This window comes from Mustela nivalis (assembly GCF_964662115.1).
Source record: "Mustela nivalis genome assembly, chromosome: 4".
In the NCBI taxonomy this organism is placed as follows: domain Eukaryota; kingdom Metazoa; phylum Chordata; class Mammalia; order Carnivora; family Mustelidae; genus Mustela; species Mustela nivalis.
The window spans coordinates 61498498-61515514 of NC_139023.1; the positions used below are offsets into that span (position 1 = coordinate 61498498).

General features: G+C 47.3%; 1 protein-coding gene across 1 annotated transcript in view; it reads right to left on the reverse strand.

Annotated features, from left to right (window-relative positions):
- Nucleotides 1-17017, reverse strand: part of OTOP1 (otopetrin 1) — a gene marked incomplete at its 5' end in the record, with an annotated part of 33845 nt that overhangs the window by 2508 nt on the left and 14320 nt on the right. The window contains 4 exons of the mRNA XM_082727585.1: nucleotides 4659-5566; nucleotides 8714-8844; nucleotides 12753-12811; nucleotides 16463-16599. Of these exons, the coding sequence (XP_082583711.1) occupies nucleotides 4659-5566; nucleotides 8714-8844; nucleotides 12753-12811; nucleotides 16463-16599 (1235 nt within the window). The remainder of the gene's footprint in view (nucleotides 1-4658; nucleotides 5567-8713; nucleotides 8845-12752; nucleotides 12812-16462; nucleotides 16600-17017) is intronic.

Sequence of the window (17017 nt, forward strand, 5' to 3'; positions counted from 1 at the left end):
TACACTGAGCACCCAGATGGCTCCATTCACCACTCAGCTGCCAGACTCATTCTTGATTAAGGGCCCACGGGTCTTCATGGCGTAGTTAAAATGAAGGCTACCCCCAACATGGGATTTTAAAGCCCTTTCTCAGCTGGCTGATCCATTGCCAACCCGTAATCCCGCTGCCCGAATGTCCCGCACCCCTGGGGCCCCAGTCGATTGGCCCTTCGTGTGGTGGGAGAGAAAGCCGCTCACCCCAGCCTGGGCATTTTGATCTGAATCAGCCACCAGCTGCGACCTCACACCCTCTCTGCTCATTCTCTGCGGGGCACGCATCCCTGTAACGGTGTCTTGCTTGATGCTTATTGCCGGCTCTGCCCGCCAAGACCGGAAGGAAGGTGGACCCTGGGTCACATTGCCCCCATCACTCACAGCCGTGCTGGCCCTTGGGAGACACCCAGTGGATAGATACTCAGGAGGGAAGGAAGGAGGGAAGACAGAGAGAAAAAAAAGGGAAGGACAGATGGTGGGTTCTCTTTCCTGAAATCCAGATCTTTATTTTATTTATTTTATTGCTGTTAAGTTGGCTGGAGCTCTTGCTCCTTGTTCCATCAGGAGGTGGGTTTCTGTCCCCTTCCCTTGACTCTGGGAGATGTGGTCATCCCTTGATCCATACAATACAGCAGAAGTGACACCACACAACATCCACACACAGGCCCTAATGGACTGGCATCTCTGGTCTCCCAGCAGGTCAGCTCTGGGGCCCTGAGTTGCCACATAAGAAGCCCTGAGACCCCCACTCTCTGTACTGGAGAACCCATTTGGGTGCACTATAGCCAAGCCCTCCTAGCCCACCCCAGCCACCAGATCTTGGACCCTCCAGCCCAGTCCGCCCACCAACCCTGGCTGAAGCCGAGAAGAACAGGAGGATTTGCCAGGCAAGCCCCACCAGCATCTCTAACCCACAAGGTCGTAAGACCTAAACCCATGGCTATTGTTGTTGTTGTTGTTGTGATCCTTGTTTTGTTTTTTTCAGAGAGAGAGAGACAGAGCATTCCAAGGCTCAATCCCATAACCCTGAGATCATAACCTGAGTCAAAATCAAGAGTCAGATGCCTAACCGATGGAGCCACCGGGCAGCCCAACAGCTGTCATTTTCATCCTACATTTGGGGTCCTTTGTTACGCAGCAGTAGGAAAAGAAACATCTGCCTGTTGGCTACGTTCGCCTGGGCGTCTCCGAGGCACCGCACAGAAGCAGGTGTCCGGTACTAAACTCAGGATCTTTCTTCCAGGCTGAGCCCCTCCCCGAGCCTGCCCCCCCTTCAGAGTCCCCAGTCTCCATAAATAGCTTCACCATGTCTCCAAGAGCTCAAGTCAGAACCAGGCGTCATTGTTGACGTCTCCCCTCCTTCACACGCTACCACGTGGATGACCCCGGGACGTTATACTGAGCGAGATAACCTGGCTGCTAAGAGAAAAATGCCTTGTAATCCCACTTACGTGAGCTCCGTGGGGTGGTTGAAGTCACAGAGACAGGAGGTGGGGCGCCATTGGCAGGACCCGGGGTGGTGGGCATAGGGGCTGTTTCGTGCCTGCCAAACTACAGTTTGCAGGGCGGAAAGGTTTCAGACACGGGCGGGGGGGCACAATAGTGTGAGTGGACTTCCCACTACTGGACTATAGGCTTTAAAAGGGTTAAAATGGGGCGCATCTGGGTGGTTCAGTCAGTTAAGCGTCTGCCTTCTGCTCAGGTCATGATCCCGGGGCCCTGGGATCAAGTCTGGCATTGGATTCCCTGCTCTGCTCCCTGCTCCATCTGCCTGCTGCTCCCCCTGCTCATGCTCTATCAGATAAATAAATAAAATCTTTAGAATAAATAAATAAAAATGGTTAAATGGGAAATTTTATGTTACGTGCCGTTTACTACAATTAAAAATGAAGCTGAATTAAAAAGAAAAGAAGCAGGATTCAGATTCTGTCCTGACCTTGAAACCTTTCGGTGGTTTTCTGCTGTATTTGGGATTCCGTCCTGCCTGTGGCCATGGCTCAGGAGGCCCTGCGTGGTCTGCCACGTCACCTTTCATGGGTCCTTTCCCTTGCATGCCCTCGCTCGCTGCATGGGTTTCCCTTCCTGCTCCTGGAGCGCTTCCAGCAGGTCCTGCCTGGCACAGCATTTCCCGTGCCTGTCGTTCTGCCTGACCTCCCCGCCCTCACCTGCCACCATTGCCCCAGACCCCTGTGTTCCCAAGGCACCCTAAATTCCAGGGGTCAACACCACCACCCTTCTTTGTTCACTTCACGGCCAGCTGTAGTCCCCTCCTAGACCCCAGCCACCCGGTCCTGGAACAGAGATGTCCTCCCATGGGACCCCCCACAGGTCTGCGAGTGCTGCCCGTGGAGTCGGCTGAGGGCACCCTCGCCATCACTCTGCAACAAGTTCCGTCCTCTGGCTCACTCCCCAGTGAACAGAGGCAGGACCTGGGGACATCGGGGGCTGAGCTCAGACGTGGAGAGACAGCGTGTGTCCCCCTCCTGGGACAGAGCCCAGAGTCTGGCCTCTGGGTCCCAACAGACCATCTGTTAGCACTTGATTCCACTATCCCACTGCTCTTCTTGTCCAAGCTTGTCCAAAAATGCAAGCCACCTTCCTCACCAGCGGTCAAGCAAAGAATTCACAGGGAAAGTGGCTTTCCTGAACTTGCTGAAGACAGATCTACTCATCCCTCTGGGTGTGGAGGAAAAACAATACACATTAGGGAAATTCTGGAACCAACTCCGATTCTGTCAGATGAGCTGATACACCCCTCCTGTAAAACACAGACAAGCCTCCCGTAAAACACAGCCCCGCTGTAGTTGCCAATATCTCTCTCGTTTTCCCATTTAACTCTTTTATCCACTGCTGTGCCCGCATAGTGCCCGACATACAGCAGGCGCTCCATAAGTGCCAATTCAATGAAAGAGGAGGGCCCACCTGGAGCCAAACTTTCCTGGGACCCCCTTCTTCCTTCAAAGGTCCTCGTAACTGTCCACCGACCAGAGGAGGACCGAGGTCCGGGACATCCAAAGCAAGACTCAGATTAGATCCTCATGCCCACTACTCTGGGTCAAGAGCCCATCATCTCCCATCTGGGAAGACAGAGGGCTGCTTTTTTGTTCAGGTGTCCCGGCCCTCAGGCTTCCCTCTCTCCAACATTCTCACACCTGCTGCTAAGGAAATCATTCCACAACACAAACCAGAAGGGACCTCCATTGCCTCCAGCATAAAGACCAGACTCAGGTTTATGAAGTTCACTTGAGCCAGACCCACTAACGGGACTCACCTTCCTGTTTCCCGAGCCACCACTCTCCTTGATGTGCATGGGATTCATGCTAAACTACGTGCTGCTCTCAAAATAGGCCATGGTATCTTCTGCCTCTGTGCCTTTGAACATGGTATGCCTTCTGCTCCAAATGCTTTCGCTTGCCTTGACCACCTGGCAAACTTCCAGCCTTTCCTGGACACCGAGACAGTCAAAACTGAGATGCTGCACAACGTCAACAGTGCTACTTTCCACCAGAGGCTGGAAGGCAAAATTCCACATCCCTAGCCTCTCTTGCAGCAAGAGGTGGCCATGTGAAAGCCACTGCCTGGTGCTAATACTTCTCTCCTTCTTCATGTCTTAAGCCCAGACGTGATGGTTGGTGCTGTTGCAGTCACCTTGTGGCCATACGGCAACAAGCACCATACTAAGCACGGCGAAGTGGAGAGATGAATGTACCTAGATCCTTGATAATAGAGTTCAGCTGCCAGGCCAACCCCAAATTGCCAACCTTCAGAATTCTTATGTTTAAGGCTGAAGATACCGCTGGCCCAGCTTTCTGTTCTTTATAGCCAAAAGCACTCTTAACTAAGCCTGGGCCTCCCCTCAATCCTTCCTGACTCAGTGAAGCCCCTCCCTGGATCCACGTCCCCATGACACTTTGCACACACCTGTCCCAATGATTGTCCTGCTCACTGTACATTTTTCCCTTGTGTCCCTCCTCCCTAGACTGTGACTCCTCTGAAGAAGAGGTTGTTGGGAAAGGTCATCCCAAGGACACAGCTGGTAGTTGACCCCTGAGGAGGACCGAGGTACTCAGAGGCTCCTCACCCCCTCTCTTCTCCTTGGAATGTGGGCTCTGCTGGCCTTTTTTTGCTCCCAGAAGCTGCTCCAAGGACACAGCCCTGAAATAAGGATGTGGTGTTGAGAACACCTGCACAGTATATGGGACCGAGCCTGGCTGAGGCTTCTCTGGCTGTGTATCTACAAGCTTTTACAATTTGGCAGGCAGGGGCAGAGATCCGCTTGTCTTGCTACTGCCCCAGACAGGCCTTGTATAAAAGTTCCCTTGGCTTATGAAAACCGTCACCTACAAAGCTGGAGTGGCCTGCTCTCTCTGCCACCTCTCCTTGCCCTCCGCATGGGGGGTTCTGTTTCAGATCACACCCGGGAGGGTGTAACCGACAGACCTTGAGCCGTCTCAGCTGCTGTCTTTAGCCCCAATCCCAGCCGCCAGCATCCAGCTGTAGGCAAGGAAGTGGCTTTCATTCCAGCGTCATTCTTTAACCTGACCCTTGAATCATTTTGCTAATAAGCTGCCTCCATTCAGGAAAAGTTTGATTATTTTTAAGATAAAGAACTCAATGCAGATTACCGAGATATTGCAGAGGAACAAAAAGGCTGCGATATTCCTCAACACTCTTCTCTTGGCATCGCCTTGCAAGAAACGGGGCTGGCCGGCTGGGCCCGGGGTCCCTTCCTGGCTCCTCTCCTCTGCCTCTCTGCCAAGGCCGTCTCTTGGGTGCGTATTTCCGTTGGCTGTGTGGGGCATCTCCATGGCCAGGGCTTCGCTCTTGAGGCGGGACGAGGCGAGGGATATGGTATCATCGTTGCAGACTGTAACTACCCGCAGGGTCCTGATGTCCTCAGAGAGCTTCTCCGGCTCCCGGTGAATGGACTCGATGATGAAGAGGTTCTGGATATATTTCTCGGCAATCACCAGGATGGAGTAGGGCAGGTTGAACCAGGTGTACAGAGGGCGGGCTTCAGCACAGAAGATGGCCAAGATGGAGCCCCAGGAGATAAGCCAGGAGCCGGAGGCAGTGCTCACCAAGAGGTCCGCATCCAGTTTGCGGGCGGGGTTTCGGGACTCGTCTAGCGACTTCTCATCTATCCTGTAGATCCGAATTCCAAGCAGCCCCGCAGCCCCCATGAGCATCAGCAAGGCAATAGCGTACAGGTAGAACATGATGAGTGCCAACTCGCTCTTGATTTTGGAGTGCCCGATCTGAACCAGATACACCACCACAACCCCAATCGTGGCGGCCAGCACGGTCAGGCCCAGGACTGAGCCTGCCATGACCCCAGGAAACTTGAACTCCATGTTCTGATGCTGCTGACTGTCCACTTTGCGTCCAACATTCTTCCACAGGACGTAGAGCATCGTGGAAGCCAGGATCTGATACTCTATGTTGAAGGGGTAGAGGTAGTAGATCCCCTGGGATATGGCAGAGCAGAACGTCGGGGGTGAGCAGTTACATGGAGGCGTGTGGTCATCCAAGACTGGGGGTCAGAGGACATGCATTGGGGGGTGGTTAGCATGGTCAATGGGCAAGTGGAAAAATACAGAGAAATATTTCCACAGAGGATTCACACATGGGTTTTCCCATTGAATACAAGCTTTGTTTGGTGGCTTATTGTCATGTTTAATATTATGGCTAAGTTGACAGCCATGAGTACTGCCTGCATGAATCATAGTTTATCCATACACCAGCCCCTGTGAATGGTATCGTGGAAACTTCCTTAGCATATAAAGATGTTTGCAAGATGGTGCTGAGCAAAAGAAGCTTGCTAAAGAGGATAGAGTATAATTCCATTTTTATAAAATATAGGTATATAGATGATAGATAGATAGATAGATAGATAGATAGACAGACATAGAAAAAATCTGTAAGGATATAAGCGAAAAGGTTAACAATGGTTATCTCCGGGGGTGGGGGTAGGGAATGGTCTGATGAGCACTGGGTGTTATACGCAACTGACAAACCATCCAATGCTATATCTAAAACTATAGATTGGCTAATTGAATTTAAATTTTAAAAAAGAACTATTTCCTAACAAATAAATAAATAATAAGATATGTAAGAAAAGCCTTAAAGATGATACAGCTATTGTCTCTGATCTATAATTCTAATCTGTTTTAAGGGATAAGTCAAAAATGTTATTAAAGCATTAAGTAAAATTTTGTGTGTTCATGTGTGTTTGCATGTGTGCATGCACATGAGAGAGAGAAAGAGAGAAACACATCAGTGTCCGACAATTTAGAAACTGTTAAGTGAATTTTGGTACATCCATATAATGGAATGGTAGGTGGCCATTAAAAATTATAATTAGGGGCACCTGGGTGGCTCAGTGGGTTAAAGCCTCTGCCTTTGGCTCTGGTCATGATCTCAGGGTCCTGGGATCAAGCCACACATCAGGCTCTCTGCTCGGTGGGGAACCTGCTTCTCTTCCTCTCTCTCTCTCTCTGCCTGCCTCTCTGCTTACTTGTGACCTCTGCCTGTCAAATAAATAAATAAAATCTTTTTAAAAATTATGATTAAGTTGTGTTGTAATGATACAGGAAAATAATAATGTTACATGATAATGGAAACAAGTAAGAATAAATTCTGTATACAGTATCTTCTAAATGCATATCACAGCTCAGTACTCAGTTGTGAAATCAATTTAGTGGGTAGCTGCTAATACATTTTTTCAACAGAATGGATTTGTCACAGAATAGAACAGAATGGGATGGAATGACAACAGTGACAATGGAAATGTGAGCATCTCTGATACGGTAAGGTTACTATTTCATGACATATCTGCGCACACACAGGTCTGTGTGCATTTGGGTTGCAATGTAAGTTCTATTTCTTATGACAGGCTTCCGCCAAAAAAAAAAAAAAAAAAAGATTGAATAGCTATAGCATGATCTTAATTATAAATAAATAAATAGGACACTACAAAAAATAAACCAATATTAGCAGCATGGAACTACATTTCTGGGCAGGTGCTATTGTAGATTTTTTTCCTTTATACTTTGTCATTATTTTAGCTTATAATTTGCATATGCCAGGAATAAAATCAGTTGGAAAGCTCTATGGTAGCAGAAATCACCTCACTTTTGCAGAACACCACAATTTTGAACTCCTAAGGAGTTTTCCACCACGTGAACCCAGTACACTACTCCACAAAAGTCAGGGGAAGAAATTGAGGAGAAAGGCTCAGATGAACAGAATGTTAGAGCTGATGGAGTCCTTCCTTTGTAAATGTATCCATGTCTGCATTCCCACAAGGGTTCCTGGAGCCAGATCAAATCCTGGTTCCGTGAACCTGGGCTAGTTATCTAACTTCCGTGTGGCTTGATGGCTTCATCCATATTATAAGGTCAAAACTGACTACTCCACAGTGTTTGGGGTCCAAAATTAAGTGTGCCGCATAGAAGTACTAGAGCAGCATGCCAGACACTCAGCAGACACTTAATAAAAGTTTGCTTTTGTCATTGTTTTCACTGCTATTACTGTTACGGGCACCGACAAGGAAAAGAGAAGAACTTCTCCAAGAGTTGGCAGCCAGCGTGGAGAAAGGGGGTAAAGGAATAAGGTGTACCCCTGATTTCACCATCCCCACCCAACTGGTAAGGAAACAGCTTTAAGGTTGCTCTCAAGAAACATGCATGGCTCAGTCAGTTAGGCATCCGATTCTTGGTTTCAGCTAAGGTCATGAGTTCAAGCCTAGCATCTGGCTCCAAGCTGGGTAGTGAGTCTGTTTGAGATCCTCTCTCTCCCCCTTTCTCTTCCCTTCTCTCTCTCTCTCAAATACATAAATAAATTTAAAAAATAAATAAAGTTGCCTTTGGTGATGGCCCTGGGGTCATACAGGGAATGTCAATGTGTAATACATCAAACCTGAAAGGGACTCCCTGGAAGTGTCTGTTGTGGGCTCTTTCACTTCATGAATGAGAAAAGTGAGGCCCAGAGAGGTGGAATGGCTTCCAAAAGTCACACAGCCAGTATGCAATGAGAACAAAACCCAAATCTGGGGTATGTGGTTCCTGTATATTTCTTCTCCCCACATTCTTGTCAGCCCAATCCCACTGCTCTAAGAGAGAAGCAACAGGTCATAAATGCTAAAGAACTTAGGAAGGAGTTTGATTGGCACCACAGACTCTCAAAGAGAAGCAAGAGGGAATAAAGATGGGTCAAAAGTACAAGCCTGGTAGAGTTCAATAACAACTTCAAACAAACTGAAACCAATTAACAGCAACCCTTAGACTTCTCTGGGAATTTTTAAAAAGCTATACTTTTAGTCAAATGAACTGGTAATAGAGGCTTAATTAAAAACACAATGACTGCCAATTTTCCGTAGTTGTAAACAAAGACATTCACTTCCATTCCAAACTGTACCGTGAGAAAAGGTACCCTAAATGATCACCCTTGGGTCTGACAAGTCCCTGAGTCACCAAGAAACCATTAATTACACTCAGCATGTCCTACTTATGGAACCAGGATGAGGGACTCCGGAGGTTTTGAAAGATTTTCAACAACAGATGATTGTCTGGCCAGCATTGAGTTGGGTGGACCCGATTCCCCTCCATCTCTGAGCATTCTGTCTCTGTGGGGTTCCAAGAGGTCCCAGAGTGGGGGAAGGGCAACTTTTAGCACTCACCTATGGTGATGTTCCCAAAGCCCAGAGTGATGAGCCGTTCCTTGTGCTCATTAAGTTGGTGCTTTGATTCATTCAGGACACCATTGGTCCACAAAAGCAGATTGGTGAACACCGAGTGGATCACCCCAAACCTGAAGAATACAAGGACTCAGTTACTGAACAGCCCTGGGAGGCTCCAAGCCCCATAGGGTGAGATGGAGACATGGCACGGGTGCACACTCATACACACACACACGCCCACATGCATGCACATGCATGTTTCCTTCTTAGCCATGATTCTGGTTTCATCAGGCAACTCAGACTCTGGGTGGGTCCCTGTCTGGGGAGAGGCAGTTCCGTGGGAGCTTCCAAAGCCACAGTCCTGGCATTCTGTCATAGTCTTGAACCTGCCACTTCTCAACTCACTGTCAATGGGACAAAAAGAAACTGGGTCTTGGAAGCAGAGGTCGAGGGATGGAAAATTACTGAAAGCATGCACCATCCCCACCATACCCCAAACCCTTTCTTCCAGAAGGGAAGAAGAGAGAACCATGAGGGAAAGAGAAAGGGCTACACTGGAAATCTAGAGAGTTGGGCATGCCCTTACTGTTGGCTGGCCAATCCAGTGATCATCATCCACTCCCTCTGTCTTGCCACTTACCTTTAGAGAAACTGAAGCAAGTCAGAGACTTGCTCTCTGGTCTCCCTTGAAGCTAGGCATGGCCACCCTAGCCAGTGGGGTGTGAGGTCATGACTACTGGGCACTACCGAAAGTTTCTGCCTTCATGATGAAAGAGATGAAAATAAGAAAAGCCTACTCACTGTCCCTCTCCTTTTTATTTTCAGCCTTGAATATAGACACGAAGGCTGGTGTTCTGGCAGCTATCTTGTGACCATGAAGCAAGCAGCATAGGATGAAATGCTAACCCACTGAGAATGACAGAGCAAAAGCATAGAGTCTGTTCTGTGGTAAAATGCTGAGCCACTGGAATCTCAGATAGGCTCAGGAATTAGGTTGAGGTCACAAATAAAGACAGTAGCTGCCTTGGGGTTTGAAGAAGTAGTAAGCAGCAGAGCTGTCCTAGTCTGATCCCAGGGCCTGCCCTTGCCTCAATGACCCGTGGCTCCTGGGAAGAAGAAGATGAAGAGAAAGGAGGACATTAGACTCTGGCACAGAAGAGAGGTCTGTGGGGAATAGTGTTCCAAAGGGATCACAGCCTGTCTCAAAACGTCCAGTCCCCCATGCCTGCGGTTTAAGATGTATGCACATTGGTAGTTTCCAGGCACTTAACAATGGGCCTTATGGGTAGCAGAAGCAATGAATCCTGGCGATTTGGGAAAGGCATCCTTGAAGCATGCAGAGCTGATGGTTCCTTGGGTGGAGAGCACATCAGAGGAAGCATGCCCCAACCCATCTAACGAAGAGCACGCTTGTCCATGATCTGCCCACAGGAAAACTGCTACAACTGGGTCTTCAATCCTGACCTTTCCTCTCCTCTGAGTTTTAACCCCAGCCGACCCCCCTGGGGCTCCCACAAGTGACTGCAAGCCAAACTTCCCTCATCTGAACCTTGGCTTCCTTGGGCAGCTGCAGAATGCCCAGGCACATGTGGAGAAGGAAACAGGTGTTTGCTCATCTGCTCACCCCTCTGCTTGCCCAGCTCTATAGACTGTGGCCAGCCTGCCCCAGGGCATCTGGGAGGCACAAGGTAGATCCTTGGACAAACGTAGACAATGCTGTTTGCCTCAGGCTGGTTGCCTTTTCTTTTACTTATAATGCACACATCTCCCTTTTCTTCTCTTCTTTCCTGAGCCAAATGGCACTGTCCAATCCCAGGCCCACGGAAGCTGATGAGATAATGTCCACACCACCTGCAACCAGAGCCTGGCGTGCCAGGTGAGCTCCCTGCGGGCTGGCAGCCTCCTGCTGGTCTGACCTGGAAATTGTCCTATAACCTAAAGGACTTCCTCGTGCCAAGCCACCTTTCTCAAACTTGGGGCTGATAGCCCCAGACCACAACAAAGACAAGTCTTCCATGAGCCACTTCTTTTTTTTAATTCCATGAGCCACTTCTAATCTCAGTTTATGTTCTCAGCTCTGCTTGCAGAACTCCTGTTCCTTCAAACCTCACCCTGGGGAAGAGAAAAGGACTCAAGCAAGTTAAGGAGAATTCTTAGATCAGGAGAAATGTCCCAGGATATACTAAAAGCATAGGACATGGAATATTAGATCAAAAGACCAGAAAAAAAAAAAAAAAACAAGTCCAGGAGTGGTAAGTTCTGAAGCCTTCAGGGTCTGACAGGAAATATGAAAGAAGAAAGCAGGTCTGGGGCACATTAGGGAGTGGTGGGGTTTGAAGCAAACTGAGAGAACAGCCCCCACTCAGCTCTAGCCCTTTGTTGTATGCACTTTTGGGATTGCCAAATCTTCCAATTTTTCTAGAGAAGTGTGAATCTAAAGCCTGAAGGTGGTGAGTAACCCAAAAATATTTTAACACTTCACCCTACAAATGGAACAGATTAAATCAAGCCCTATGCCTATCTTGTTCAAGCCTCTCTCTGTCAAGATTAGCAAAGGGGCCCCAAGACAGGGAGAGGCTTGTGTCCAGTCACTCAGGAAGCAGGGCCCACACAGTGTTGTGTCCCAACCCCAGAGTTCCCTCAGATGACAGATCCAGGTGGCAAATGTCTGGGTGTGTGGCCCAAACATAACCAAAACAGTGTGGTTATCCAAACACTGACGGTGCAAGACACAGATGGGAGCCACACATGTGATTTTAGATTTTCTTATCCCCACATTTCTGAAACGTGGTAAGATGAGGAACAGGTGAACGTGGGTTGGAATAATTTTCTCTGAAACCCAATCTCTCAAATACACTATGATGTCAACATATAATCAATACGAACAATATGTTCTGTTTGTCATCCTAGTCTCCGAAATCTGGTATTTGTGTACTTCCTGCACATCTCCATTGGAAGTAACCCCAGCTCAAGGGCTCTGTAGCCACCTGTGTCTGGTGGCAGCTGTACTGGGCAGCAAGGATGTGGAAAGCAAACCCATTTTCTGCCTGCGGGGAAACAGACCCAATGTCCTAAGGCTGTTATTACACAAGTGACAAAAGCAAAGAGAGAGACCTCACCAGCAAAGCCAGGGGGCCACTGCAGTCACAGCAACACATGGAAATCACTCCCAGTGGTGATTGGGAGCTGTCTGGGGCTAGCACAGGCTGCCAGGGCACAGCTCCCGGGACCTACCCCTTTGTTCCTGGGATAATGCTGGCGCATCACCCCTGCCTGGCAGCCAGCTCTGCGCACACTAGCCACGTGGTTCATGCTTAACTGCTTGCTGAGGCTGATCCTTCCCACATAAGGAGATTGGTGCAAGTTATTTCTGTATCAATAGTTTATCAAAATAGTTCTATCCAGTGGTCATCCATAAATCAGTCTTTTAAATATCTCTTGTCATTTCCAGTGCTACTGGGGGATTGTCTGTTCTTCACTGATAGGAGAGATCTTTCTAGGAAGCAAATGCTGATCCTTTGATTCACTGGTATGTGTGCACCCAGGGCTTTCTTGCATGAGAACAATACTTCCCATCTTGTTAATTCGCCCTGTTATCCTATCGGTTCATTCCCTCGACCTTCACAATAGCTGAGAGAAAGGGGACAAATATAGTCACTGATCCCACGCTCACTGAGCACTTGTCATGCATTAGGCACACACTTTAGACCCATTACGTCATTCAGTCCTCAGAGTTTGGCTCTACTATTATCTCCATTTTACAGATGAGGAAAACCGAGGATCATAAGGGAAAGTGTCTCAGATGGCAGCATGGGAATTGAAACCCACATTGTCCTATTTCATCCTACTTCCCGGCTGTCCCCAGAAAAAAGCGGATGGTGCAGGGTCTCCTCCCTCTGCTACAAGAGAGGGCTTTGCTTGTTGGGATGGAGGGGAGAGTTGGCCTCATATTTACAATCCAAGATGCATAGCTGCCATGACTTTGTTTGTTCTACATGTACACCAAATTCAATAGTAAAGCAAGTCCCATGATGTTTACCTTTCCAGGGTTTTGAAAGACTGGATGACATCCTTTGCGTGCCCCCAAAGAAAATACACCTAGGAAATAAAGGAAAAAAAGAAAGATGCTTCGGTGAAAACCATCATTGTATTTGCATGATGAGAAGCTATGAAACTTGCAGAACAGAATGGGAAGGTGTTGAGGACCTCAGTGACCTCCTATCCCAGATTCATCTCAGGTGTCAGTGCCATTCCTTGGTGGGGACCACGCTCCTCCTGGAGCCCAGGGTGAGAACCGAGTGAGGCTTCCAGGTTTGGGAGGAAGAGCTTCCAGGTCAGGTTGAAGCTATTGGCGGGGATGGGGCTTGGGGAGTGGTAGCCCGGGTCTATCACCTGTGTTAGGCTTCCTCCAAGAACTATCCACCAAACAGTTCCTATGCCAGTGGCCTGACACCATATTTTAAGTGCTTAAATGAAGAGAAGATTGATTCAGGCTGGTCCTTCATTTCCCTGTGTGCCATGCACCACCCAGCACAGGGCAGGGACCCATGGGGGAGGCTAGTGTGGAACCTGTGTACAGATCCCTGGGCTAAGTCAGTGTACCTTTCTCCAGGTCTTTTCCCTTCCATGAAACAGGGATGGTAACATTGCTTACCTTGGAGGGTATTATGATCCATCATGAGATTACCCAGGCTAAGTATTTAGAACAGCCCTTGGAGTACTCGCGTTTTCAGTGAACGCTCTCCACCGGCAACTTACTCCCTGTTAGCTGAAATCCTCATGCCTATCTGCTTTGTTTGCGCTCCTAAAATATTTGGGGCTTTATTTCACACACACAAGCACACACTGAGCACCCACCACACACCATACACTTTGGGGCACTTTATTAATTTGTCTCACTTAATCTTCATTGTGCAATTAAGTGCTACCAAAGGAAAATCAGAGAGCACAAAAGAAAAAAATTCATGAACACATCATCGCTCTTCCACATTGTTTTACCTAAGACTTACTGGCCTGCTCTGAAAACACTTTCAGAATCCTGAAACATCCAGCAACTTAAAAGTCTGACAGCAGTGGCTCCTGGTGGAGACAACTTTCAACCCAACAATAGGGAAGCAGTTTGGTAAAGGATTTATCAATAATTTCCAAATTAGAAATTATCAATAATTTCCAAATTAGACAGCCACTTCACTGATGCATTCATAAGGACTTCATAGCACCCCCAAAAAAAGTTTACAGTTTTTTAGGTGAAACTTCAGAAGCGAAAATTCTGCCCCTTCACCTTAAAACTTCCACAAGAACATACACTGAAGTATAAAGAAGGAACAAAACACAAAAACAACAACAAGTGTTTCAGTTAATGGGCTTATAGATACATTGTTGCTCTCTTTTCCAATTTTTTCTGTTAAATTTTATTTTTAAAACAAATCTCTTTTAATTACCATGGACTCCAACCATCCCATTTCTGGGCATATATGCAAAGGAATTGAAAGCAGGGTCTCAAAAAGGTATTTGTACACCCTTGTTTATGGTAGCATGAATCACAATAGCCAACAGGTAAAAGCAACCCAGGTGTCCATCTGTGGAGGAGTAAACAGAATGTGGTCCATCCATACAATGGAATATTGCTCAGCCTTAAACAGGAAGGAAATCCTGACACCTGCTACAATATGGATAAACCTTAAAGACAATTAGGTCGGTGAAACAAAGCCGGTCACAAAAGTACAAACACTGTATGATTCTCCTTATCTGGAGTACCTAGAGTAGTCGAATTTGTACTCATAGACATAGGAAATAGAATAGTGAGTGCCAGGGGCTGGGGGAGGAGGGAATCAGCAGTTAGTGTTTAACGGGGATGGAGTTTTAATTTTGCAAGATGAAAGAGTTCTGTTATCCACAGGAGTGTGGATATACTTAATACTACTGAACTGCAGCTAAGACAGCACATTTTATGATATATATTATATATACACACATATAATATAATATATATATTAGCACAATTTTAAAATAAATACCATATTGTTTTAAAAGAATGTCTTTCATTCCTCAGTCATCTAGTGTAGCAAAGGCATGTAGTAAGTGACAACTAGGTACAGGATGCTTGATTAGTTGGCTGATAAAATGCCTTAAATTAGGAAGATAGAGATCTACCACCCACAGAGTAGCAGAGTGATATTTTGAAAAGTCACATCTGTCCAGGTCATGCCTCTCCTTAAAGCCTTCAATGTCTCCCCCTTGCCCTCAAGATAAAGTTCAAAATCCTGAGTGGCTGTCAGCCTTGGTAAAGTGCTTTATACACGGTAGCACCTTAATCCTCACAACAATCCCGAGAAGTAAGCCCTTTACAGATGAGACCCGTGATGCCCAGAGAGGTTAAGTAATTTGCCAGAGCTCACATTGCTGGTGCGAACCAGGGCCGGGTCTTCTGACCAGAGTCCATGCTCATAAGCCCTACACCAAACCATGGCTCTGTCGGTGCCCATAGCCCCAGCCCACCTCCCCCCTCAGACCCAGACATCTTCTCCCTGTCATGTGGGAAGACCATGCATCCCCCAATGTCCTCTTTTAACATCTCTAACACACCACACCCCTCTTTCCTTGACAACTTTGGGGCTCTTCCTGGCAAAAACCATCCCTCATGCCAAAGCTGGCAAGAGTCTTCCCTGGTACTCCTTCATCACTGGGTGACTTTGGTCAAAGCATCGAGCCTCCGTGTTGTCACGGTCTGTGTTTATGAACTCCTCCCCATCTGACTGACACTGCCCTCCACCCTTGCACTCCTAGTCCTGGGAACAGTATTTGCTGGGTTCGGAGTGAAGGCGGCAAGGCAAGAAGGAAAGATGGGAGGGAGGAAGGGAAACTGGTTCTTTCTGGTCTCACTAAGGTTCTCCACATTGTCACTGGAATCACTATATGTCTCTGTCACCATGGATTTGACTTCCCTGAAATAAATAACCAACAAATGAATTGTCGGTGATTCCAAGACAATATGCCATAGATCGGGTGGCTTAAAACAACAAAAATGTGTTTGCTCACAGTCTGAGAGGCCAGAAGTCCAAGATCAAGGTGTGGGCAAGGTTGGTCTCTCCTGGGACCTGCCCCCGACCCTGACTTGTGGATGGCCATCTCCCTCCAGCCTCCTCACATGTTCTTCCTTCTCTGTGAGTCTGTGTCCTAATCTCCCCATTCTTATAAAGACACCAACTCTATTAAAATAGGGCCACCCCTATGACCTCATTTAACCTGAATTATCTCCAAAAAGACCCTATCTCCAAATACAATCTTTCAGGGACCCAAAGGAGAGACCGTAATTGCACGGGGTCTCTTTCAGACAAGAATGTTCTAAGATGGATTGTGGTGACAGTTGCACAACCCCATGAATATACCAAACCACTGATTTGCACAACTTAAAGGGCTAAACCGTATGATGTGTGAGTTACAGCTCCATAAAGCTTAATGAACTATGTTCAAATTCCACCCGTTCCCCTACGCTTTTGCTGGTAGACTCAAGCTTGACAAGATTTCCTAACTCTCCGTTACAATTTCTACCTCATAGGATTCCCACAAAGATGGCCAAGGAAACACAGAGACCCATTTTTCAGGGGAGGCAGCTGAAGGACTGAGCCTCAGGGAAGGAGTCAAACTTACCATACTCTGCCCCCCCCCACCCAGTGCATCCCTTTCATACACACCCCGGGATGCAGGTAATGGGAGCCAAGACAACATAAATAAACATTGTCAGGTTACCTGCAACAGAGTATGTGCTGCATGTGTGACGGGGAAGACTCCTTCAGTGGCCGATAGACATTCAGAAAATCCAATGAAGTACCCAACTTTAAGGCATCCCAGGATGATGGTAATGGCCGCAAACAGTGTGATACTACCTAAATTGAGTGGGGGGGTGGGGAAGAGCATAGAAACACACAACTATAAGTGCTGATATTCACGGAAGTTACTTCCAAACAAACCACATTAAACCCTCACTGATACAGTCAGATGACTTTGACGAGGCTACCAAGACCATTCAGGGAGGAAAGGGCAGTCAATTCTACAAATGGCGCTGGGAGCACAGATATCCAGTCGCAGAAGAATGAAGTTTACCTCACCTTCCACTACATACAAAAATTAACTCCAAAAAAATCAACGCTTTGAATGTAAAACCTAACATTATAAAACTCTTAGAAGAAAACATAGAGGAAAATGTTTACAGTGTTGGACTGGGCAGTGATTTATTGGATAGGACACCAAAAGAACAAGCAGCCAAAATTAAGATGGATACATTGCACTACATCAGAATGAAAA